The 26,158-nt window shown below is 36.5% G+C and overlaps 1 protein-coding gene across 9 annotated transcripts in view; it reads right to left on the bottom strand.

Moving 5' to 3' along the window:
* Positions 1-26,158, bottom strand: part of MED14 (mediator complex subunit 14) — a 106,451-nt gene that overhangs the window by 18,059 nt on the left and 62,234 nt on the right. For 5 of the 9 annotated variants that reach the window (XR_015749830.1, XR_015749831.1, XM_026674060.2 and 2 more), the window contains exons 23-25: positions 16,036-16,147; positions 15,587-15,718; positions 12,998-13,180 (exon numbers count right to left, since the gene is read on the bottom strand). Coding sequence is in view for 7 of the 9 variants with exons in the window: in XM_026674060.2 (XP_026529845.1) it covers positions 12,998-13,180; positions 15,587-15,718; positions 16,036-16,147 (427 nt within the window). In the remaining 2 variants the exon portion in view is untranslated. The remainder of the gene's footprint in view (positions 1-12,997; positions 13,181-15,586; positions 15,719-16,035; positions 16,148-26,158) is intronic. The other 4 variants (XM_026674061.2, XM_087966821.1, XM_087966820.1 and 1 more) reach the window with 3 other exon arrangements.

Raw genomic sequence — 26,158 nt, 5'->3', positions numbered from 1 at the left:
CGACCCCTTTTATCTAGCCGATTCTGACTGAATCTCTATCCCGCTCCTTTATCCTCACGACGGGGTCGGCAGTGACGCTCTCTGGTGCGGCCACCTCAGCTTGCCAGCCTTGCCCCGCTATGAGACGATACTGTGACAGCCACTGCTGCCGCACTCCCTTCTCTTTCCTCGCCTCTCCTCCTTCGCCGGCAGGAGTGTGCGCGCCTGCTGCCACTGCCGCCGCTCCTGAGGCCATCTGGGGCGGGCAGGTGGGAAAGCAAGCAAGGTGGCTGCGCTGTCTTCTTTTTCCCTCAGCGAAGCGCCGCCGCTTGCCGCCGCCACCGCCACCTGCGATGGGCGAGGAGGCGGCGGAGGCACCCGAAATGTCACCAAGGCAACGAGTGCCTTCCCGCCGGGCCCTCCGCTCATCCCGCCAGGGCCGTGGCAGAGCCGTGCGTGCTGGGGAGACCCGCGGCTTGCCTGCCACGGCCCTGGAGGCACTTCCTGTCAGCCTCGGCTAGAGAAAAGAGCCAGCCTCTCGGAGCACGCCGGCGTCTTTCCCTCTCTCTCTATGTATGAAAGAGCTCGCCTCGCTCGGAGCGTTTGGCGAAGCACACGAGTTTCGCAGTCGGAGAGGGAGGAGGCGGCAGCGAAAAGGACGCGGCGGCAACGGCAGGATGCTGCAAGTCAGGACCTTGCATTGAAGCAGCCCGGGGGGCACGTAGCCACCTCCCTCCAGCCCACCTTGAGGATTTGCCTTTTGTTGTTGGTATACTTGGCTTCAGGCGCTCCTGTGGCCGCCTTCCCTTTGCCTTCGAAGGTAAAGTGAATTATTTTAAAAACCTCCGCTCATCCCGCCAGGGCCGCGGCAGAGCCGTACGGGCTGGGCAGAACCAGGAAACACCCGCGGCTTGCTTTCCCGGCTCTGCTCAGCTCGCACGGCCCTGATAGGATGAGCGGAGGTTTTTAAAATAATTCACTTTACCATCAAGGCAAAGGGAAGGCGCCACAGGAGCGCCTGAAGCAAGTGTCTCCTCAGGGCTCCGGTTGCAGGGAGGAGCCCTGACTGGCTGCACGTGGCTGCGCCAAACGCCGCGGCGTTGCTGTAACGCTACGGCAGCAAGGGAGAAGGGAAATTAACGGTGGCGGAAGGTCTCCCAAACATCCAAGCTGTCGCCGCCCGCCCACCCGAGGATGCAAGGGGGGGGAATTAAGTCACCCCCAAAAAGACGGCCTAGCCGGTTTTTCGGGGGTCAAAAAAAAATAAGGCCCGGCCTTATTATGTGAGAAACACGGTATTTACAGAAAATTGGTGATGTTAGAAGTTAGTTGGGGATATAATGGCATGTGTATTTTATATGCAGATGATGATGATGATGACATCACTGGAGAATCATTTCCAGAAAATGTTAGGCTTGTACAACGCAACAACAAAAATCTGGCTCAAAATGATGAGGACGGAGCTGACACCACGGAGACATAACAGAATCCCTAGGGGTCCTAGGGTGACCCGACAAAATCCTGATCGCCGGTGGTCCACCCGGACCTAAATTGTCTTGGAGAGATGATCATTGAGGAGGGGACACTCTGTAGATCCCAGGGATACTGCAATATCCCTGGTAAATCCAGAAATAGCCTCTCTAGCCAACTGAAAAGGAAAGCGGTCTACAAGACTGGGGCAGCTTCCGATGGAAAGAAGAAAAGGAAGAGTATGATCGAACTGGGTGAGAAATTTAAACTTTTTAAACATAAAATGAAGAGCCCTTGGAAAGAACAGGGAAAAGAGAAAGCGAAAATTAAAAGGTGGTGGTGGGTAAATATCCCCCCCCCTGGAAAAAAAGCGGTGAAGAAAGTGGTTTCGGGCACAAATAGAAAAAGGAAGCCATTAATTAAGGATTACAGAACAGAAAACCTTTTTAAAAACTGGACTGGATTTTTCAAATCTATTGGACAACTAAGGGGATTAAGAAAATAAATTTGGATTTACTTCTTTTTCTATTTTTCTTTCCTGACTTTTTTAATTTTTAAACATTTGCATTTAAATATAAATCTTAAAGGATTAAAAACTGTTAAAGTTGAAAGGAAAAACAGTGCAACAGTGCCATCTACAGGGAAGAAGAATTTGAAGACAGAGGGAGAATGGAAAAAATGACTATTTGATTATTTGGCTGTTTGACCTTGACAGCTGGACAATGGGGAGATAAAGAAACATTGTTGACAGACATAGAGAGCTACGCTGAGAACTTATATTGAAAACAGAGTAATTCTTGGAAACTATAAGAAACAAAGGAGATACAAAGAAACAGAAGATTAAATCCCTTTCTCCTGAACTGTTTTGATTGCATTGGCAAAGATGCACTGTGGAATTTAACACAGGGAAACAACTGAAGGCTGGATGCTGAGACGGATTATAAGGTGGATTACAACTGGATAATTAAACTATGCCTTCCTGATTTTTTTAATTTCTTGGGACATAATACTAGAATAACCTTGTGGATATTACTATATTTTTTTATTTTTTTCTTTCTCATATTTTTCCTTATATATTTTTTTCTCTTTTTCCTTCTTTTTGGATTTTGTCTTAAAATTGCTGATTTTCTCACTGGATTTGTACAGTACAGATTTCCCCCCTTTGGAATTTACTGGATTAGGGAATAGAAGAGCTTGAAGAAAGAAATGTGGAGAAAGTCCACATTGTGGATTATAAATTGACTTTGAATACAAAATGGATTACAAAGAGATTATTAAGGGACAACAAATATCAAAAAATGAAAAAAGCAACAACATCTGCCCCATCTTCAGCCTCCTCATCAGCGGCTTCTAGCCCTGGAGAACAGAGATCCATTTACTTGATGTAACAAGAAGAAAAGGTGGTTATAATGCAGGTGGAAATTAAAACGATTCTACAAGCATTACAAGAGCAAATAGGGAGAATGGATGAAAAAATAGGTAATGTGGAAGGAAAAGTAGGTAATGTAGAAGAAAAAGTAGAGAACATTCAACAGCTGTTGATGAAAAATGAAGAGAGGATGGGGAAAATAGAGGAGAGAGCTGATATAACAGAAAAAAGTAGGGGAAATGGTTTACAGATTAACAATAGCAGATCAAAGCAAGGAAAGAAAAATTATGCTGGAGATGGATAAAGCTGACTATTATTTAAGATTCCAAAACACTGAGGAAGAAAAGGATGAAAACTTAGCTGAAATAATGGCAGAATTACTAGCAGAGGCCCTGGAGGTAACAAAAGAATAAGTGATAACTGATGTAGACAAAATATTTAGGGTCCAGACTTGATATACACTGAGAAATAAGTTACCAAGGTAAGTACATGTCAGATTTACAAAGAAAACTACAAGAACAGAAATACTTAAAAAAGTGAGAGATGACACATTAAAATACAAAGGGAAGGGGATAACAGTACTGAAGCAAATTAGATGTCTGAGGAGGGAATATCAATTTCTGACAAAATGCTGAATTAAAAGAGAGATTAGTTTTAGATGTCTGATACCAGAGGGAATAATGGTGACATGCCATGATCAGAAATACAGATTAGATACAATTGAGAAAGCAGAGCAATTCAATGACCATTATTTCAGAGAACAAGAGTAAGAAAAAAAGGAGGGAAATTAAAGAAATAAAACTGAGAGAAGAAGCTGCAGGACGGAGTGAAAGACTACAAAGAGGAGAGAAAAGAGAACAGGAAGAGAGAACAATCAGAGAAGAAGAAAAACCGAAGGAACCAAGGGAGATGAGAGTGACGAGAGCAACAAAGCCATATTATAAATAAAGACATGGAAGAAGAAATAAAATTAATGACAATTAACATAAATGAATTAAATTCATCAATAAAAAGGAAAAGGATTTTTAATAAATTAGAGAAACTAAAATTGGATATAATTTGAAGTACATATTAAAAGACAACATGAGAAAATACTGGACTATCCTAAGAATGGGAAATTACATACCTCCCTGGCACAACGAAGTGACACTATAAAAGTGAAATCAATCTATAATGATAATGACAGCAGAGTGTTAACGGTGGAAATATTGATGAACTGTAAACAGACATTATTAGTGGCAATTTATGCACCAAATGAAAGTCAAGAAGAGTTGTATATAAATTACATAAGAAATTAATGGAGCTGGAATACGAAAATATATGTATTATAAGATATTTTAACGCAATAGCAGGTGCAGAAATGGACTATAAAACACAAAAGATAAACAAAAAGACAGGAAAACATTACCAAAATCTTTCTTTAAAATGGCAGATGAATTAGCAATTCAAGATGTATGGAGAGAAAGATACCCCCAAAATAAACAATATACATTTTACTCGAACAGACATCTGTCTTGGTCCAGAATAGATATGATGTGGGCAACAATAGAGTTAATTACTAACATACAAGAAATAAGTATTGAAACAAGCACTTGGGCAGATCACAATCCGATCAAAGTAACATGGAAGGGACAAAAGAAGAGGTCAAGATGGACAATGAACAATTTAATATTAAGAGAAAAGGAGTACATTAAATATATGGAAAAAGAATTGAAATTCTTCTGTGAGAGAAATAGAAAAGAGGAAACTTCACTACAAAATGTATGGGATACAGCAAAAGCTGATATAAGAGGTCTAACAATAACATACGGGAAAGAGAAACAGAAAGAAAACACAGGCACAAAAGATACTAGAAGACGAATATAAAAAGTTGGAAGGAATTTCAAAAGAACCCGCAAAAAAAGGATATACAAAATAAAATGAATTAACAAAGCACAAGATGGAAATAATAAAGAACTATCACAAAAAATAAAAAAATAAAAACAAAATTTCTTTGAAAATGCAAATAAACCAGGAAGGTGGTTAGCACATAGATTGAAAAAAGAAAAGGAAAAGAAAAGGATTTCCCAACTAATGGACGATAAAGGTAACCTCTGCCATAGAAATGAAGAAAAATAAATAAATAATCCAAAAATACTACAGAGAACTTTATGAAGAAGAACAAGTGGGAAGAGAAGAAATAAAAGAATATCTTTAAAAAAACAGAACTACCCAAAGTACCAGAAGAAATGAAAACAATGTTAGAGGAAAGAATTACAATGATGGAACTAACAGAAGTGATTAAAAGTTAACGGGAAAGCACCAGGACCGGATGGCCTACCAGCAGAACTGTACAAAACCCTACAGGATTCTTTAAGTAATACACTATTAGAAGTAGTAAATGAAATATTGACAGAGGCAAATATACCTAATTCATGGATGGAAGCATACATCACTCTTATTCCAAAAGATGATACTGATTTACAACAGAATAAAAACTATAGACCAATATCACTGCTGAACTCTGACTAAAAAATATTTGCTTCAATAATGGCTAAAAGATTAAAGAGATGTTTAAATCAATGTATACATTCAGACCAAAACAGGTTTTTACCTAAGAGACAAATAAAGGACAATATGAGAATAATTTTAAACACTTTGGAATATTATGAAGCAAATCCCGAAAAACAGATAGTGTTGATATTCTTGGATGCACAAAAGGCCTTTGATAATGTGAACTAGCAAATTATGTTGACACAAATGGAAGAAATAGAATTCGGGGAAAGGTTTATTAAAATGATTAAGACAATATATTACAATATATGCAAAGGTGAAGATAAATGGAGAATTGACGGGAAAAAAATCATATTGAGAAAGGAACAAGACAAAGGTGTCCCTTGTCGCCATTATATTTTGTATTAACATTAGAAGTGCTAAATAGAAATATTAGGAAAGATAAGGAGATAAAAAGGATGGAAATAAGAAAAAAAGAGTATAAATTGCAGTCTTTTGCAGATGATTTTGTTTTTATATTAGAAGAAAGTCTAGGAACAGGACCCAAGTTAATAAATAAAATAGAGGAATATGGGAAATGACAGGATTGAAAATAAATAAAGGGAAAACTAAGATATTGCTAAAAAATATGACAGAGAAACAGAAAAAAAGAATTGATGAAGAGTTTAGATATTCAGATAGCAAAGAAAGTTAAATACTTGGGAATTCAGTTAACAACAAGATGTGGAACAATTAAAAAAGACAATTATTCCAGTTTCAAAATATAAAATCATATGTAAAAAGTCCAGCAAAGAAAAGAAAAATTACTTTGACTTTCTGTTTAAAATCGCCGCTTAATCACTTCTGTCTAAAATTTTACAGATTCTTTCTTTTCCTTAGGGTGTCCTTTCAAATCTTAAAGTAAAAAAAAAAAAATCTCACCAAAGCAGCACACTTTCTCTTTCCATTCCCTTCCATTTGGGAGCTGTCCCAACATCAGCAGCTTTAATGGCTGCCTCTTTGCTGCTGGCAAAAAGAGCTTCTCCTGGATCTACCAGGGACTTTGCGATATCCCTGGGATCGACAGGATGCACTCTTTACGTTCACCGTCTCTTCGGGATGGTTTAGATCCATTTGGACCATCCAGGAGCAAAGATATCGGCAGCAATCTCAGACCGCCAAGATCGCATGCCCTATCGTCGCGATGCCAGCTCCGCCCTCCCTCTGGACTAGGTTTTTTCTACCTATTTTTTCTCTCCTTTTTGACTTTATAACATTTTAGGCTAGAGACTCCCTTCTAGTCATCTTTTTAAATATCTTTTTCCCTTTTTAATTAATTTTTATTATATCTTGTTTGGAAAAGGAGGGGGAAAGTGAAAGCAGAAGAAACTTTGCAACACTGCCAACTAGAGGCTTGGAAACATTGTATCTCTTTTTTTTTTCTCTTGACCAGACAAAGCTGAGAAAGATCTGAGACTTCTTCTCAAGGACTTTGAGCCTGTTTGATAAGATAGAGGGAAAAGCATGGGAGAGTATTATTGAAGGTGCTCTTCTGGATTTCTATCAGTAGCTGAAGTCTGGTGTTGAAGTTTACAGGAAAAAAAGATGATAAGACTTGAGAGAAGAGAGTTATAAATTTTAACAAAAGCCTTGGATAACTAAATAAGGTGCAGTGTGCTCTTTCTACTTTTTTTTAAGCTGGGCTATTTCTTACTTTAACAAACCTCCTCCTCACTAGCTTACTTTTTGTAATAGCTATTTGGATCTTTGGCCTTCTGGAACTTGTTTTAGTCCTTTTTTTTTTTTTTTTTTGAAGTCTAATTTTTACGTTTGCATTTTATTTTAAAGGAAAAGCTTTAGTATTAATGTTTTTGTTCTTTTTTTTCTTTTAAGAGAGTAGTCTCTTTTCTTTTTTCTCTCTCCCTCCCCTGTATTTTTTATTACTTTCCATATTGGTTATTTTTTTGTGGCTTCCTTTTTTTTGTACATCTTTTTATACCTGAGACTTCTTAATTGGATTAAGGTGTTGAAGAACCTGAAGAACTTCTTTTTTTCTTCTTTAGTTTTTTATTTTCTATTTTTCCGCCTCCTCCAGGATTTAACAATTTTTTCCTTTTTCTGTTTATGGTCTTTTCTTCCTTTTTTGAGCTTTTTCTGCTATCTAACCAATTGATTGGATTAAGGTATACAAGAACCTGAAGAAATTTTCTTTTTATTATTACTATTATTTGGCTTCTTTTTTCCCCACTATTTTTACTTGGAATTACAATTGGCTATTTCACTAGTGGATTAAGGTCTAGAACAGGGGTGGGCAAACTACGGCCCGCGGGCCACATCCGGCCCGTTGGTCTGTCCAATCCGGCCCGCCCCTGAAAAAAAAATCGCTGCCATTGGTCTGTCCAATCCGGCCCGCCCCTGAAAAAAAATCGCTGGGCGTGGCGTATTGCCCTGTGCCGTGTGGCCCCCAAAGATGCAAAACAGTGCGGAGCGATCTAGGGGTAGGAAAGAAAAGAAATTTGCAAAGGCCTCGGCTGGGAGTTCGAAATCACCTTCGAGTGCGACCTCTCCGAAGGTGAGTCCCCGCCGATCCCCCTTTTTTTTCCGGGGCTTCCAGGCTTAAACTTTGCAAAGGCAAAGCTTGCAGGCTGGAGCGTCTTCCCGCCGAGGAGCGGGAAGGGTTCCGCCTGGTGGGCTGCTTGGAGTGGGCTGCTTGGAGCCATCTAAAGCTAGGCCGCTGCTGGTGGAGCCTTGCCTTGCCTTGGTGCCCCGTTTCCCGGCTCGGCGGTCCTGCTCGGGTGGCACTTTAAAAGCCTGCTCCCAGCACCCGAGCAACTTCCCAGCAACTTTCGGCTTCGTTTTAACTCGCGGGCGCTCGCGCCTGGCCCCGAGCCGCGTGGTGGAGGGGAAGCCCGGCGGGCGGGCGGGCTGCTTGGAGGAGGCGACCGGGCGGTGCTCTGGCAGCAGCAACAGGCAGTTCCGCCCGGGCTCCGCTCAGGTGTCCGGCTGGGGCTGTCAGGAGTTGCTACTGCCGGCGCAGCTCCGCGCGGCTCCAGTCCTTCGTTGCCTTGGGAAGGAAAAGGCAAAACCAGGAGCCGCTGAGCCTGAGCCTCCGGTGCCGCTGCTGCCATTGCAAAGCACCGCCGCGGCTCTTCCTTTTTGCCTTTCCCTTCCCGAGGCAACGCGGGACTGGAGCCGCGTGGAGCCGCGCCGGCGGTAGCAACTCCTGACTCAGGGGGCCTCCGAGGGGAGGGGAAGGAGGAGAAAAGGGGGGGAAGGGGGGGCGATTCCCAAAAAATCTTGTGCTGACCCGGCCCGTCTGTCAAATTTTAAAAGTCAATGCGGCCCCCGAGCCAAAAAGTTTGCCCACCCCTGGTCTAGAAGAACCTGAAGATTTTGAATTGTCTGAAATGAGTAGGAAACTAACAGCGGCTGGTTCTTCAACTTCTACTTCTTCCTCTTCACCATCTGGAGGACAACGCTCAATACAGACGATGTTACAATAAGAAAAAGAACAGGAAAGGGTGATGCTGCAGATGATTATGCAAGGAATTGAAAATATACAAAAAAGAACAGAGAATATTGAAAAGAGAACAGAGAACATTGAACAAAGAACAGGAAAAACTGGTGAAAAGGTGGAGAACATTCAACAAATGATGATGAAGTATGATGAGAGATTCCAAAAAATTGAAGAAGATAAACAAAGAGATAAGAAGATTGGAGGTATTGATAGCAGGTTAACTGTGGTTGAACAAGATAAAAGTGGGATGCTAAGATGGGAGGTGGACAGATCAGAATTTTATCTCAGATTCCAAAACACAGAGGAAGAAAAGGGACAAAACCTAGCTGAGATAATGAAAGAAATCTTGGCTGAAGCTTTGGAAATAACCAAAGAGATGGTGATGGATGGAATAGACGAGGTTTATCGAGTCTTCACAAGATATGCAATGAGAAATAGCTTACCAAGAGAAGTTCACATTAGATTTACAAAGAAAGCCATTAAAACGCAAATATTGCAAGTGGCAAGAGAGAAAACATTGAAATATAAAGAAAAGGAGATTGTGGTCCTGATTTGATGTGGGTATGTTAATGTTAATGGATAACATTAAGAAAAGCTAGATTGTTGACATTAGAAGGACATGATCTGTTGCTGGGGTGGCATGCTTTTTTATGGTATAAAGGAACTAAAACACAAGGGGTATTTTAGAAGACATTATATACGGGAGTCTCTGTGGTTAAACTGGGAGAAGACTAAAAGGCAATGTTATTTGAAAATTCCAGTCTGGCTATCGACTATTGAAGCGTTTTCCTATCCTATAATATATAAAAAGGAACAAACAGATATGGTGAAATATTGAATGAAAAGGGTGAACTTAAATCAATGCAAAAATTAGAGGAACAAGGTATAAAGATGAATTGGTTTTCATATGAGCAAATACATTCAAGGTATGATAAAGATTCTAAAACAGAAGGTTTCTATGATAAACTGACTGATTTAGATAAGATTTTGATAGGTACTGATGAAAAGGTGATTAAAAAATTGTATGGATATTTATTAGAAATTAAACTAAAAGAAGAACAAGTTAAAGAAACAATGATTGCTTGGGGGAAGAATTTTGGATATGGGATTGATCTAGAGAAATGGCCAAAATTGTGGTCTCAAAATTATAAAATGACAATGTCAACAGCATATTAAAAAAAATTGTATAAGATGTTTTACAGGTGGCATTTTCCCCCAACAAGAATAGCAAGAATGTTCAAGAACAAATCTGAAAAATGTTGGAAATGTCATCAGATACCTGGCTCATATTACCATACGTGGTGGACTTGTGCGGATGCCAAAAAATATTGGACTAAAATCCACACGTGGTTGGAAAAAATGACAAAAAAGCATATAGACTTGAAACCAGAGATATTTTTATTGGGAATTTTACCTGAAATATACAGTAAAGAATTGGAATATCTGATTGTAAATGTGTTAACAGCGGCTAGGATTGTATTTGCTAAAAACTGGAAAAATGAGAAAATACCATCACAGGAGGAAATTATTAAGAAAATACTGGAATTTGCTGAAATGAGTAGATTGACATTTGAAATCAGAGAACAAGATGATAAACAATTTTATAAAATTTGGGATCTATTCTATCAATGGTTAGACAATAAAACATGGCAATGAAATATGTAGATTTTTAGAACATAATGAATATATAAAGATGTATTTTTTTCTTTTTATTATATCTACAAAATGATTGTAGGATAGATTTGAGATGATAATATGAACTGTCATAAAACAAATTAAGTAAAATATGGATTATCTTGTAAATCATGAATAAATAATAGTATCGTCAAATGATTAACAATGATATTAATGTATTTTATTTGATTGACAATATGAGAATATATACAATGTAATTGTAATTGAAGACTACGAAGTGGAAGCACAAAACAATTTGTAAACCAACCGACACACTGTATGTATATATATGGAAGATGGCTTGATGTTTTTATGTTTGTTTGTCTATGTTTGTCTTAAAAATCATTAAAAATTTTTAAAAAAAAGACAGTTATTATAAACTTAAACAACAAATTAAGATAGACTTGGGAAAATGGGGCAATATGCAGCTATCATTAACAGGAAGAATTTCAACAATTAAGATGAATACATTACCAAAAGTGTTGTATTTATTTCAAACAATTCCGATAAAATTGGGGGGAAAATATTCTGAGGACATTAACAAAATAGTACTGAAATATATATGGTATAGGAAGAAAGCAAGAATTAATGTAAAAATATTACAGGATGCGGGAACTAGGAGGGTTTGGGCTACCTAATTGGGAAATATATTATCAGGCCACGGTACTAACCTGGATGAAAGAATGGATTACATTGAGAAATAGAAGGTTGTTGACATTAGAGGGGCATTATTTGCAATTGGGGTGGCATGCATTTCTATGGTACGGGAGAAGTAAAATGCATGGGTATTTCTAAAGACCTATGGTCAGGAACACATTGTTATTAGCATGGGAAAAAACCAGAGAACAACATTATATGAAGATCCCAGTCTGGCTATTAACAATGGAAGCACTTATACATCCAAATGTTTGTAAAATGGGAATTATTGCTAGATACAAAGATATTTTAAATTTAAAGGGTGAGTTCAAAACAAAACAAGAATTGAAAGAACAAGGGTTGGAAATGCATTGATATTCATATACGCAAATACAATCAAGATATGAAAAAGATATTAAAGCTGAAGGGATTGACAGAATTGGATAAAATACTAACAGGAACAGAAGATAAGTTGATTGTATTGCTATTTATTAGGTGTTCAAATAGAAGAACAAGTTAAGGAAACAATGATAGCATGGGCAAAGAACTTTGGATATGCTATAGAATTAGGTAAGTGGCAGAAGTTATGGGACAGGAATTATAAATTAACGATATTGACAGCATATAAATAAAACTTGTACAAGATGTTTTATAGATGGCACTTTGCACCGGCAAAATTAGCTAAAATGTTCAAAGATAAATCAGCCAAATGCTGGAAGTGCCACCAGACACCTGGAACATATTATCATATGTGGTGGACTTGTACAGAAGCTAAAAGATACTGGACAAAAAAACCAGATGGTTGGAAAAAAACGATAAAGCAACACATAGATTTGAAACCTGAAATATTTTTATTAGGAATGGTACCTGAAGGTTACAGTAAAGAAAAAACATATTTAATTATACATGTATTAACAGCAGCTAGAATTGTATTTGCTCAGAATTGGAAAAGCGATAAGATACCAATAGAAGGAAAAGTAATTGAGAAAATATTTGAATGTGCAGAGATGAATAGGTTAACATCGGTAATCAAAGAAAAAGAAGAAACGGAATATTACATGGTTTGGGATTTATTTTATCAATGGTTGGAAAATAGAACAAATTAAAATGGATTAGATGAATATATAGAGAAATAAGTTAAGATTGTTAAATAATAACAGATATATCAAATATTATCTAGAAATAGAAAATGTGATCATTGTTATATTGGTAAGAAAAGTATTAAATATAATTGTAAGCACAAGATATATGTACCCAGTCGACACACAGTTTGAAATAAAAGAGGGAATTATTGTATGTATAAAATAAAATATTTTCAAAAATAAATATGGCTCAAACATGGATCTGAAAATGACTTATAAAAGTCAAAGGAAATTGTATTTGACAGAGAAAATTGAATAACAAAATACAAGCTATATATAAATGGCAAAAAACTAGAGCAAATAGATAGTGTAATTTGATAGAATCTTTACTGAAGATGGGAAAATGGACAAAGAAATTTCAGGGAAAATGATATAGAAAAGCTTTGGGAATTATGTGGTCTACTGCAATGAATCAATGTTTGTCAAAGGAAGTGAAAATGATTGTAAGAGCATGCTTCTGCCCACTGGAAGTGAGAGATGGGTACATCATGAGAAACACATACCTTGGAACTTACTTATATTTCAATAGAAGATTGATGACTGCACTAGGCTAAGTTATTTGGAATTGGCTAACAAGTCAATAAATAAAATTCCACCAGCCTTTTATTAATTCTATTACTATGGACATCAGCAAGGGAACTGATATGGATTGTAAAGAAATACTGAGTACGATTGAATTGTTACTTCTTTTAACGCAACAGATAGCAGCTTATGCAACCAGCTATTGCTCATACTTACTTGTTCCTGCTCGTGGTGAATGAGATACATCTGGTATTGGAGAATGTAAGGAAGGATTGGCTGGTGACATTCCAGGCATACGTGATGCTGTAGAGGGACCCGAAACCTGAGGTGAACCTGGCCAATTCCCGGCACGTTGACTGGGTGACATCATTGTGTATGGTGAACTAGAATCTATTGTGCCTGTGAAAATTCCAACATCTTGAAAACAGTTTTCTCAGAGAGTAATATGGTAAAAGAATTGAGAAGCTACAAGAATATCAGAATGGTACAGCCACAGTCTATCTGAACCTGGATACCAAAATACAATAAAACCTCCTGCCTTACTTGTTTTCACTCTATCATAATCAAGAGGAAGAAATTGGAAGGACCCACTTCCTTCAATTAACTACAATTTGTCACACATTACATATGAATTAGGAATTCAGGTTTGTTTAAACCATGGTTTACTGAAACAAGCAAGGAGAAAAATAACCTACAACTGGGTGTATTCTGGGCGATGGCAATGTCACCAGCTAATCCTTTCACCCAAGAAACTCCTGGATGCTTCCAACACAACAACAGTACCTGCTGGCTATGCTGTAGACATGAAAAAAATATACAAAAACATGGAACTGTTCTTGAAGTACATCCAGTACACCAAGAACAACTGAAATATTTGGGGAGATATAAAAGTAGTGGTTCTGCTGCTTGGAATGCATTTCAGATATACCAAGTACCATTGTTACATATGCAAATGGGACAGCCATGCATGAGACACACATTACATTAAAAAGAAATGGCCACTCCAAAAGAATTTGGTTCCAGGACAGAAAAATATGGCACATGAACCACTTGTTGACCCAGCAAAGTTATTTTTGCTTCTGCTTCACATGAACTCAGACTGATGAAAAATTTTGTGAAAGCAATGATCAAGGAAAGTGAAGGTTTTCATTATTTGAGACAGATGTTTCCAAGAATAATTGATGCTAAGATTAAGGTATTTTTGTTGGCCTACAAATCAAATACATCATCAATGACAAGCAGTTCAAAGATTTATCTGTTAGTGGGGTCAGGGAAAATCACCCGGAAAACATTCCAAGTATGTCATTTAGAATTTTCTTGGCAACTACAGACCACCAAACTAAGTTCAGCTGGTTGAACATTTTACAGCATACAAGGCCATGAAATGCAATATGTCACTGAAGGCAAGCCACAGGAATTGTTTATAGATAGTCCTCAACTTATGACTACACTTGAGCCCCAAATTCCTGTTGCTAAGTGAAACATTTGTTAAGTGAATTTTGCCCCATTTTATTACTTTTTTTGCCACCGTTGTTAAATGAATCACTGAAGTTGTTAAGTTAGGAACACAGTTATTAAGTGAATCTGACTTCCCCATTGCTTGTCAGAAGGTCACAAAAGTGGATTACATGATGCCAGGACACTGCAACCATCATAAATATGAAACAGTTGCCAAGCACCTGAATTTTGATCGTGTGATCTTAAGGATGCTGCAATGGTCGTTAAGTGTGAAAAACAGTCATAAGTCCCTTTTTTTCAGTGCTGTTGTAACTCTGAACTGTCACTAAATGAACGATTGTAAGTTGAGGACTACCTGTTCTAGTCATAAATGTTGGCTGTAACAATAAACTGCATACAAATGAAAACAGAAGCAGATGCTTTCAATCTTATCTTTGTTGACTAGAAAAAAACAACAGGATTTTGTAGATAACATTAAAAAAGCCAGACAAATTGAACTTAGTATACACTAATCTTCTATCTCCTTGTAACTTTGTCAGAAGATGGGGCAAGGGGAAAGTTTTGATAAGGTCTATTCCCATAAGAGGTAGGGGGCATGATGGCTCAGCAGTTAAACACTGAGCTTGTCAGCTGGAAAGCTGACTGACTGGCTTCAAGATCTGAGCACCACACAACAGTGTGAGCTCCTGTTACTTGCCCTAGCTCCTGCCCGCCTAGAAATTCGAAGGCATGAAAATGCGAGTAGATAAATAGGTACTACTTCAATGGGAAGGTAACAGCATTACGTACACCTCAGCATAGTCATGCTGGCCACATGACCACAGCAATGTCTTCAGATAACACTGGCTGCCTTGGCTAAAAAATGGAGATAAACACTACCCCCTAGAATATAGACAGAGGAAACCTTTACCTTTATTCCTGTAAAAACCATAGGTGTTCTTTTATTACTGGCACAGCCTGTCCACTCCAGCAAATTGCTGTTGTATTCTGAGGGAGGGATAGTTCCCCTTTCAAAGGTATTCACATGCAACGTGTTGGAAGCAATATAATCATCAGTAATATAAGTAGTAAGTGTTCTTTAGTTTGATAGGAACACATATTAAATCAAGAGATTTGGAAACTAACTCCTTGAAAAGTCTACTTCTTCTGGAATTTCTGCCTTGCTTATGTTTACAGTTGGGTAAAACCTTTTTTTTACTCAGGGCAACCTGGGCAAATATGATGGAGAATACATTGGTATATTTTCAAGATCTGAATTCCAGCCAACAAAGAATAATGTAGTTCATTTGGTGACATCTGAAGTGTCAACTTTTGATCAATATATATCCAAAGAGATAATGGGCTTACCGTGGGGGCTAGCAAAGTTTGCATTTTGTCCCATTGTGATTCCAAGAGATGAAGGAGAAGGAGTTGGGCCAAATGATGCTGGTGATGGTGCTCTTAATGCTCCACTCGGAGAATTTGCAGCATGTAAAGTTCCTAAATATAATATACAAATAACAAGCAATTTTTTTTATAAACATTCCTTTTAAACTTTAAGGATACAAATATGTGAAGAGATAATAATTTATATATGGCATTTTTCATTAACTAAGACTGTTAAGAAGGGAAATAGTCACTCAATACTGTTGCCAAAAGCTGTGATAGGATAATCATAACTCTGTCTAATAAGTTAAAATATATTGAACAAACAACTAAAACATTTTTAGTAACTACAATTTCTTTGTTCACTGATCCTGTTTAAATTAACAAAGCTGCAACCACACCAATCCAGCCAACCCAAAAAGCCATTTTACCTGGTGACTGGGTAAGCATCATTGAAGGTGAAGGAGTAACAGTGTTGTGATAGGATGTGGGAGGAGAGGTCAAAGGATAGGCTGCTGGTGCTCCTGTCTGTTTTGAAGACTGCTGATATAAACATATTATTAGATATATAATAAAATACAGATTCAATATTTTCTTCCTCAACATCTAATATTTGAAACAATTTGTTCCTCGCAATTATTCTTTCTCAAGGAAAGATAATTATTGTCAGTAATCCTGAAAGGAAACACAATTAGATGAACTAAATCTGCTTTACTGTAACATTAACAGGCTCTTCCAAACCTCCCATTGAAAAAATTAGCTATCTGATCAGTTTGGGTGGGTTGTTTTCTCTGACTATTAAGCAACTGTGAGATCTTGTCTAATTGTTCTCTAGACTGCATTTCTTTCCCTAGTCCCCCATGATCATCCATACTTTTTATTACAATTAACTAACATGTTTGGATAAGGTGGTTTCTTTCAATTTAATTTGTATTTGTTTTTAGTAGTGTAACCAACATCTTTAATAAAAATTATTCAAAAGAGAAAATGGGAGTTTTTCAACTGCTGAGTCTCAAGGAAACAGATTATCTTGATTTATTTCAAAGTAGGTTTAAGGGTAGACCATGGTATTGGTTGGTCCTATTGATGACATCTGGGGACTGCTAGAGAGAGTGTGACTCCACTGTTATTTTTCACCTCCTGGCAGCTTTCAATACCATCAACCATGCTATCTTTCCGGATTGCTTGAGAGATTTGGGAAAAGGGAGAATGCTTTTGTAATCTTCTATTTCTATTGTTTGGATAGTATGGCCTCCAGAACAGGGACCCTCAAAACAGAAATTATTATACATGTCTTTCAGGGTTTCATTCTGTCTCCAGTGCTTTTTATATGTAGGAAATCATCAGGAGATTTGAACCTGGGTGTTACCAGTATGTTGTCAATAATGGAAGTTATCCTGAATACATTTCTGCAGTTATTAATTGGCTAATCTTCATCCTAATAAACTTGGAACAGAATTCAGATGAAATGATGGTTTTTATTATGAGGAATCATAATCCCAGAAAGTTGGTAAATCTGCCTAATCTGAATGGAATTGCACCATTCTATAAAGAAGAGTTTGGGGATGTATCTGAACTTAAATTTTACTCTGATTGTGCAATATTAATGCAATATCAGGTTTTCAATTCAATTGTATAGAATGTGAAAGATGTGTGTTTGTGTTTTATGTTGATAGTTATATAATGTACACTGAAGGTGGCATTTAATTTCATTGTACAAGGTGCAATGACAGTAAAGGTAAAGGTAAAGGTAAAATGACTTCCGGTGGTGATGTCACAACGGTACCGAGAAAGGAGAATGGAATTCTGGTCCCTTGATCCATTTTTTCACATCTGGAGGCCCTCCGAGGGCACATTGATCCTGGAGGGATTCACAAATGGGGAAGCTCAGGGAGCAGTGAGGCGGAAGGCAACCACTCGCAGTGACGAAGAGAATACCCCACAAGCCCAATGTGGAATAGCACAGTCATCTCGAAGATGGCTGACTCGTGGTTGTGATAGCCAGACACAGACAAGGAAGGAAGAATTGAGACAACAGATTAAGACATCAACAAAAGCAGAGGAACCTAGTGCCTTAGAAAGAAGAAATTATTCAGTGGTGGAGAGAAGGTCCCGATATACTTATGGTTTAAAAGTGGCTCTCTAACTGAAGGTGGTGGAAACCTCAGTGCTAGCAGTGATTTGGCGGTGAGAGGAGCATTTTGAGACAGTAAAAAGATTGTAACCAAACGAGAGAAGTGGAAGAAGGGAAGATGATAAAATATACATCTAAGACAAAATCTAAAGATAAGGAAGACATGCATGGCTGCTGAATCAGGATTAGAGCTGCACTGAATTGATATTGGATAGAGGAATTCGGACGTTTAAACATCTTTGTGAGAGAAAATTATTCAGTGTGAAGACAGGACTTTGTTACAGGACTATAGTGAATAGCAAGAGGAAATAAAAGAAAAGAAAAAGGAAGTAAAAAAAAGGAATTTGCTGGCTGATGCAACAGGTGGTGTGTAGACTGAAATAGGTGTAATTTTATTAAGCGTTAACATATTATATGTTATAACTATAGAGATTTGCGTATAGATTTATTAAGAATATTTGTATATAAAATTAGAATATAGATAAGAGGGGATATTTATTAAGGAGTTGATTACCGATTATATACTCTGAAATTAATTTATAATATCTCATATGAAATTGAATTATAGTTAAAATATATCTATGTTATTTATTCTTTAATTGTTAATCTGAATTGCTGCTTCCTATTAGAGCTTGTTTTCTTCTCTTTTGCTTGTTCCTCTTACCTTAAAGTATATAGTTTATTAGTTGTGCCAAGTAATACTTTATAGATAATACCATATTATTATAATACGTTATTACCCTAACTTGTCCCACTGGTCTAGTATTGTGGTAATAGAAAGGAGTTATTAGATATTTATTTATTATACATTTATTATACTGACAATTATCATATAGATTATATTTAGGATAGATAATAACAGTGGAAGGAAGAGGTGATTATGTAAATTGATTTGGGAGACAAACTGATTTAGAGTAGAATTTATAAACCTTAATGAATTAAGGGCTGATTAGAATCAACTTATAGGTAGTGATTAGAATATTAAAATAATAGAACAATATACAGTGGATGGTAGCGTGGGAAGATATTTATAAAATTTTAAAGATGACAAGTACGACGTCAATCCTAAAAGTGGGGGGAAAAACACCGTCCAATCCATCACTGACGATACCATCACCATCAGGCCAATAATCAATAGAAGGCATGCTTAGCGCCAAAAAATCAAATAACACATCGAATATGCAGACGATGCAGACGACTGCTAGCAATACAAGAAACAATGATGAGGATGCAAGAAACAATGTCAAAAAACCCTGAAGAAATAAAAAATGAGAATCGGGGAGATGAAAGGCGATATACACAAATCTGACGATAAAATAGGAATGATATAACAGGCGATCAAAAAAAAAGAACAAAAAATAAAAATGGTGGAAACCAGAATAGAGCAAATGGAAAAGAAATTGGAATTGGTGAACCAAAAACTGATAGCGGTAAACAAAGATTTAGAGGAATCAATTGTGTATCTATCTGGAAATGGAAGGAGCTGCATTTTACCTGAGATTTCAAAATGTGGTAGAAAATAAAGAAGAGGGCTTGGGAAATATCATGTCAGAATTGATAGTGGAAGCCCTACAAAGAGATAGACAGGAAATCCAGAGTGAAATAGACGAGGTATACAGAGTTCACACTAAAAACACCAGTTAGTCAACTATCAAAAGAGGTGTATGTCCGATTTGCAAGAAAAAGAACAAGAGACAATATTTACAAACTAACCAGAGATGAACCAATGATATATAAGGGTAAAGAAATACAAACATTAAAGCAAGTGCCAAGAAGAGTTAGAGAGCAGAGGAGAGATTATCGTTTCTTGGCGACACAACTGGTTAAACACAATATATTATTTAGATGGCTTATATCTGAAGGAATGTTGATCACCTGGCAGGATAAGAAGATTAAAAATTGATAACTTAGACAAGGCACAAGAATTTTACGATCACTTCATGGCAACTGATGAAGAATACAGCAGTAAAGAAGAACTAGAAAGCAGAAGTCAAGAAGAGCAATAACCTGAGGAAAAAGAGACAGAACAGGAAGAGAAAAAAACAAGGAGGAAATTGACCAATGTGAAAGAGAGGAGATAAACGCAAGAGCAGAGAGAGACACAAGGGTAAACAGAAGACAGAAACAAATTTATAAACAATAAAATGTAAGAAGAGATTAAGTTAATAACAATGAATATTAATGGATTAAATTCTCCTGTAAAAAGGAAACAAATATTTACAAATTTATGGAAGCAAAAGATGGATATAATATGTCTTCAAGAAGTCCATATTAAGAAGCAATATAAGAACTGCCTAGAACATGCAAGGCTAGGAAATTATATGTATCATTGGCCGATCAAAGAGGAATAGCAGTATATATTAAAGAAGGATTAAAAGCAAAACAAATTTATTCCAATGAAAACAGAAGAATATTAATGATTGAAATAAAAATGCAGCAAAAGCAAATGTTATTGGTGGTAATTTATGCCCCAAATGATAATCAGAAGGAATTTTATAGCAAATTGTATGAAAAATAATACAAACAAGACAGGAAAATATCTGCCTACTGAGGGATTTTAACGCAGTAGCAGACATTAAAAAAGATTACATAAGTAATTAAAAAAATAAGAAGAGGAGGAAAATATTACCAAAACCATTTTTTGAGATGTCACATGAACTAAATTTACAGGACAGTTGGAGAGAATTAAATCCAAAAGAGAATAAGTATACTTTCTATTCCAATCCTCACAAATCATGGTCGAGTACTGACATAGTATGGATGAATCGGGAAATAATATAGAATCAATAGATATTATGCCAAATACATGGGCGGACCATAATCCCTTGAGACTAATTTAGAAAGGCCACAAGAAAAAAAAAAGATGGACACTAAACCCACAGATTCTAAAGGAAAAAGAATATGCCCAACTGATTAAAAAAGAACTGGAGTTATTCCTTAAAGAAAATATGAATCAATATACAACGTTACAGAATCTATGGGATACCACCAAAGAATATTTACGTGGAATATTTACGTGGAATATTACGTGGAATATTTACGATAGTGTACATTGCCTGAAGAAATAAAGAAAAACGGAAACAGCATATTACAGGAAAATCTTAAAAAATCAGAATCTGCACTACAAAAAGATCCACAAAACAATAAAATTAAAAGTGAAAGGGATTTAATCAGACATAAACTAAATTTGTTGACACAGGAAGAAAGGGTACAAAATTTAAAATTAATAAAACAAAATTTCTTCAAACAGGCTAACAAACCAGGAAGATGGTTGTCATATAAATTTAAAAAAGAGAAAGAAAAAAGACTAATACAGCAACCATAAGATGAAAACGGAGCTCTTCAATACCATATGGAAGGGGGAAAAATATTGCATAAAAATATTTTGAAGGGCCGTATAAACAGGAAGAAATCGTAAATGACAGTATATACCAATATTTAAAAGATAAAGGCCTACCCCCAATATCAGATGAAAAAAAAGAGAAATGCTAAATAAAGAAGTAACTCAGACAGAATTGAAAAGGCAGTGTATAAACAGAAAAGTAATAAAACCCCGGGACCAGACTGAATTCCAGGGGAATTTCATAAGACTATGTATGAATCAATGGAATCATTAATATTGGAAGTATACAATGGGGCATTGATAGAGGCTAAAATGCTGGAATCGTGGGCTGAGGCCTATATTATCTTAATACCAAAGGAGGGTATAGACCATCAACAAATTAAAAATTATAGACCTCTTGTTGTTGAATGCAGATTATAAAATATTTACTACTATAATAGCTGAAAGAATGAAAAAGTTATTAAACGAAATTATACATTTGGCCAAAATGGATTTTTACCCAAAAGGCAGATTAAAAACAATACTAGGATAATAATAAATGTGTTAGAATACTATGAAGCCCACTCGGAGAGACAAAGTGCATTGATCTTTCTGGATGCACAAAAGGCCTTTGATAATTTAAATTGGGAATTCTTTATTCAACAAATAAAGGATATAAACTTTGGACCAAACTTTGAGAGAATGATATCTGCAATATATTCCACAAAAAAGGCTAGTGTGATACTAAATGGAGACATAACAGGGAGATTCAATATAACTAAAGGAGTGAGACAGGGATGTCCGATGTCACCTCTACTTTTCATCCTTTCAATAGAAATTTTATTATCGCAGATCAGACAAAAAAACTAACAATGTCCGCTGCTTATAAATTAAATATTTACAAAATGTTTTATCGCTGGCATTTAGCACCAGCAAGATTGGCAAAGATATATCCAAACATGAGTCCAGATTGCTGGAAGTGTAAACAAAAACATGGTACCTTCTTTCTTATGTGGTGGTTGTGTCCCGAAGCAAGGAAATATTGGGTAAAAATTATAAAATTGGCTACAGAAAATTATAGGTCTTCAAATTGAACTCAAACCTGAAATGTTTTATTAGGAATAATTAGAGGAGAATTTACTAAAAAAAGCCAAATACAGTACATATAGTGACAGCAGCAAGAATTGCCTATGCATAACATTGGAAATTGGACAGTACCCCTTCCAAAGGTATGGTAATAAAGAAAGCGTTGGACTGTGCAGAGATGGTTAAATTTACACTGGAACTGCAAGATAGGGAGGAATCAGAATATTATGGGATAAGTAGTATAATTGGTTAGACAAAAGAAATAAGAATTAAAAGTATATATGTATGTATATAGATATAAGTGAAAATGTTGATATCATAGTGTTGTATGAATGTAGAAAGACTTATAATTGTGGAAAAGTACAATAAAAATTATTTTTAAAAAAAAGTAAAGTAACAAAATGCTTTTCTTCAGTTTTGGTTGATAGGCAAACATTTTTGAACCCAATGACAAAATTGTTACACACAAGTAATGGCTTGATATGAAATTTATTTTTACATAAACCACTGACAGACTTTGACAGTCAGCTGAATAAATAAAACATGCATGTCTATTTCTATAGAATAGCACTTTCCTCATTTTTTAATATAAATGATTTTATCATATCCTGTACTTTATCATGTCTACCATTCTTCAAGTCCCATCAGCTTTTGCTTCTTAGTCATTTTTTCTTTTAATTTCCAAATTAATATGCCATGTCCTTTTCCATTTCATCCAGTAATAAACATACTGCTTAAACATTGAAAATTAACATCCCTTCAAATGTATTCTAAAAACAACTCTTTTTGGATATACCACATAAGTACCAGCTCAGGTGTAAGGCAACTGTCTTATACCAAGCCATCAGACCCAACTGTAATGGTATGTGGGGGAGAAAGGAGGAAGAACTCAAACTAGACAATGGTTAGACAAGGAATCCACAAAAAGAATGGAGGCATAGTAACATCTCAGAAAGGACCCTCCTTAGGGACTGTAAAAGCAAGATTGCAAAGATTCTGTTAATGTAACTTTACCAAAAAAAATTTTACTAGTACTTCTGGGTGTGCTTCGTGTATGGACTACCTCACAAGGCTGTCATTAATCTTGCAAATATCCTACTCTCTTCCAAGCACTGGCAGAACATCTCCCTAGGAATTTTGGAAATGGCTTCTGATCCTCGGGGAATTCTTCAAACAGCCAGCAGTGTTATTGCAACACTAGCAGTAAGTTGCTGTACAAGTTATCAATTTGCAGAATACCATGATACAAATAACGTAATAGCTGAGACAAATTTGCATCAACCTAGAGCAGCATAACAAGTAGCTGTTCAGACTTCTAGCTGACATCACGGCGAGATCAGACACGAGGAGGTGCGCTCCGAAAGGTGCCAAAACTGTCCTGTAGGGGCAGTGAAGCAAAGAAGGGTGCCTTGTGAGGTCGTGGAGAGCCGCGACTCTCCTGCCTGACCCAGGGCTAAGACTAATGCTGGAGCGGAGTTTGGTGAACAGTGTTTGGAACTGGGTGAGAGGATTCCTTTTTATTTAAAACCTAACCCCAAAAAGAAGAAACCAGGAAAAGAGAGGCTCACAACTATTTGCTAAAGCAACGACTAGGCACCTTGAGGAAAGAACTGAAAGAAAAGAATCAAGGGGAGAAAAATAAAACATTTTTTTTAAAAAAATACAGGAAATTGGACTCTTAAATTGAAAAGGCGTTGTATTGGGAAGGCATTTTTAAAATGCTGGAATTATTTACCTAAAAAGTTAACTTTGCTTGTATAACTGAATTACATTTAAAGCAATCAAAGCCAGATTGACTCGTGATAACATTGAAATTTAAGCTGAAAGCACCACCTGCTGAAGAAAAGAAGATACAATATATTTTTTACAACTTTGGGAATTTCCATTTGAAGGATTGTGACAATACCTATTGTACTATATGCATCTATCCCAGGACTATTGGAGATTTAAACTCAAGAACAAGGAAGATATCTAATTAAAGTGCCCCCTGAATGCTATGATATATGATTGAATTTACAAAGCCGAGTTAAAGAGCCTTTGGATAACTCCCTGGACTATTTAAATGGAATGGACTGATTAATTATGGGACATAAATAATTATGATCAGTGTATTTTCTGAAGAGCAACTTTAAGCTCGAATACAGGGTTCTTGGACTATTGGATAAGAGTTGGATCTACTAAAACAGGACAAGATGCTCCATAAGGGGGAAATGAGTAGAACTTTGAAAGGGATGGCATTGATGTTTCAAAGCATAAAGGACATTATGGAAACAAACCACAAGGAGATTATGGAACTAATGCATGGCATAGAGGAAAAAATTGAAAATATTATACAAGGGACAATGAGAAAAGATCAAGGTGCCCAGAAAAGGGAGGAGCTAACAGAAGGAAGGAAGGGAAAAATAGAACCGATAAACCAGCAATCAAAAGAAAATAAGGCTACAACAATAAAAATAACAATGACTGATGAATTAAACCAGAGGGAAAATACTCAAAGAGAGTTAAAAAGAGAACTGCAGGAAGGTACTTTTGAAAGGGAGATAGGGGTCTGGGCAGATATTTTGAAGCCTAGGCAGTGGATAAGAGTAGAGATGGGAGATATACCTAGATTGAATAGCCAGGATACAGACACAGATAGAGATAAAGATCTGAGAGATGAATATGGGAGGCAAGTTTAAAAAAAAAAAAATCAAAGCACTGAAGTGGACAAGACACGATGGATGCAAAGGAAAGGTTTTTTTAAAAAAATATAAAGGTGGCATCGTTAAAAACTAGAATAGAGGTAGAAATAAGAGAATAAAAGAATATTAGTATATACACTTTTATATAATAAAATAAAAGCAATAATAAAAGGGAAAAATGAGATTGAATTATGGTATTATTATGTATGTTTAAATAATGGTTTCCATATAGGCTTAATGAACGTTACAAATACGATTAATATTATTATGTCTGTTTAAAGAGTATTATGACTGGCATTAGAATTGTATATTGAAACATTGAATAATTAAATAATGAATAATTGCATCTCAAGACAAATAGATGTAAGAGAGAAATACGAGAGATAAGTTAAAAATCGAACAAGAATTAAAGTATTAAAGTGAATAAGAGACAGTGGATAGAAAAGAAATGTCTTTTAATATAATGATGGCATGAATAAAAGTCAGAATAGAAACAGAAATAAAGGGGGGATATTAGTATACACATTTCTATATCTCTCTCTATAAAAGTGAAATACCACTCATGCATCATCACAAAATCTCCAGAACCGTAAAGCCTACAAACTTGAAATTTGGCACGTATGTTCCTCTTGACTTCTAGGTGCTCACTAAGAAAGGATTTTTCAAAATGACCATCAGAGCATTAGTATTTCTTATATTATTATTAACATGCTCTGATGCTAAGGAGTTCCCCTCCCCACCTGAAAACAAATCTGCTGCAAATGCAAAACACAAGCAGAAGAGAGGAGTTTCAGTTTTAGTTTCACAGCACCAAGAAGCTTTAGTTGAGAACACTTGAGGTAAGCCACGCCCAGGCTCCTTTCTGTCTCCTTCTTGCTCACTTAGCAAATACTGTTTCAGTTTCCAAAAAGCCCTCAATTCTCACACACTGACAGGAAGCTAGCCAGATGAATACCAATGGATACTGGTAGGCAGAGGCAGAATTCCCCCCCCCCTTATTTTCCTCCCCAAAAACTAAGCCCAACCATATAGTTTTATAGTGAAGCACGGGTATTGAGCTAGTAACAAGATAAAAGTAACAAGAGGAAAGCTTAGAAATTAAATGATGGTATTATTAGGTATGTTTAAATAGCATTGTGATTGGCATTAAAATAATACATTAAAACATGGAATAATTAAATAGTGTAAGACTATAGCTTAATATAAATGTCTATCACCATTAGAATCATATAGAATAGAAAAAAATAGAATAGAATTCTTTATTGGCCAAGTGTGATTGGGCACACAAGGAATTTGTCTTGATGCAAATGCTCTCAGTGTACATAAAAGAA

The sequence above is a fragment of the Notechis scutatus genome, chromosome 5, assembly GCF_049901735.1.
Source record: "Notechis scutatus isolate UNSWTSFEM ecotype Mainland chromosome 5, rNotScu1.2, whole genome shotgun sequence".
NCBI classification, from domain to species: Eukaryota; Metazoa; Chordata; class Lepidosauria; order Squamata; family Elapidae; genus Notechis; species Notechis scutatus.
The sequence above is the reverse complement of the archived record's forward strand: the minus strand, read 5'-3'. Positions and strand labels throughout refer to the sequence as shown.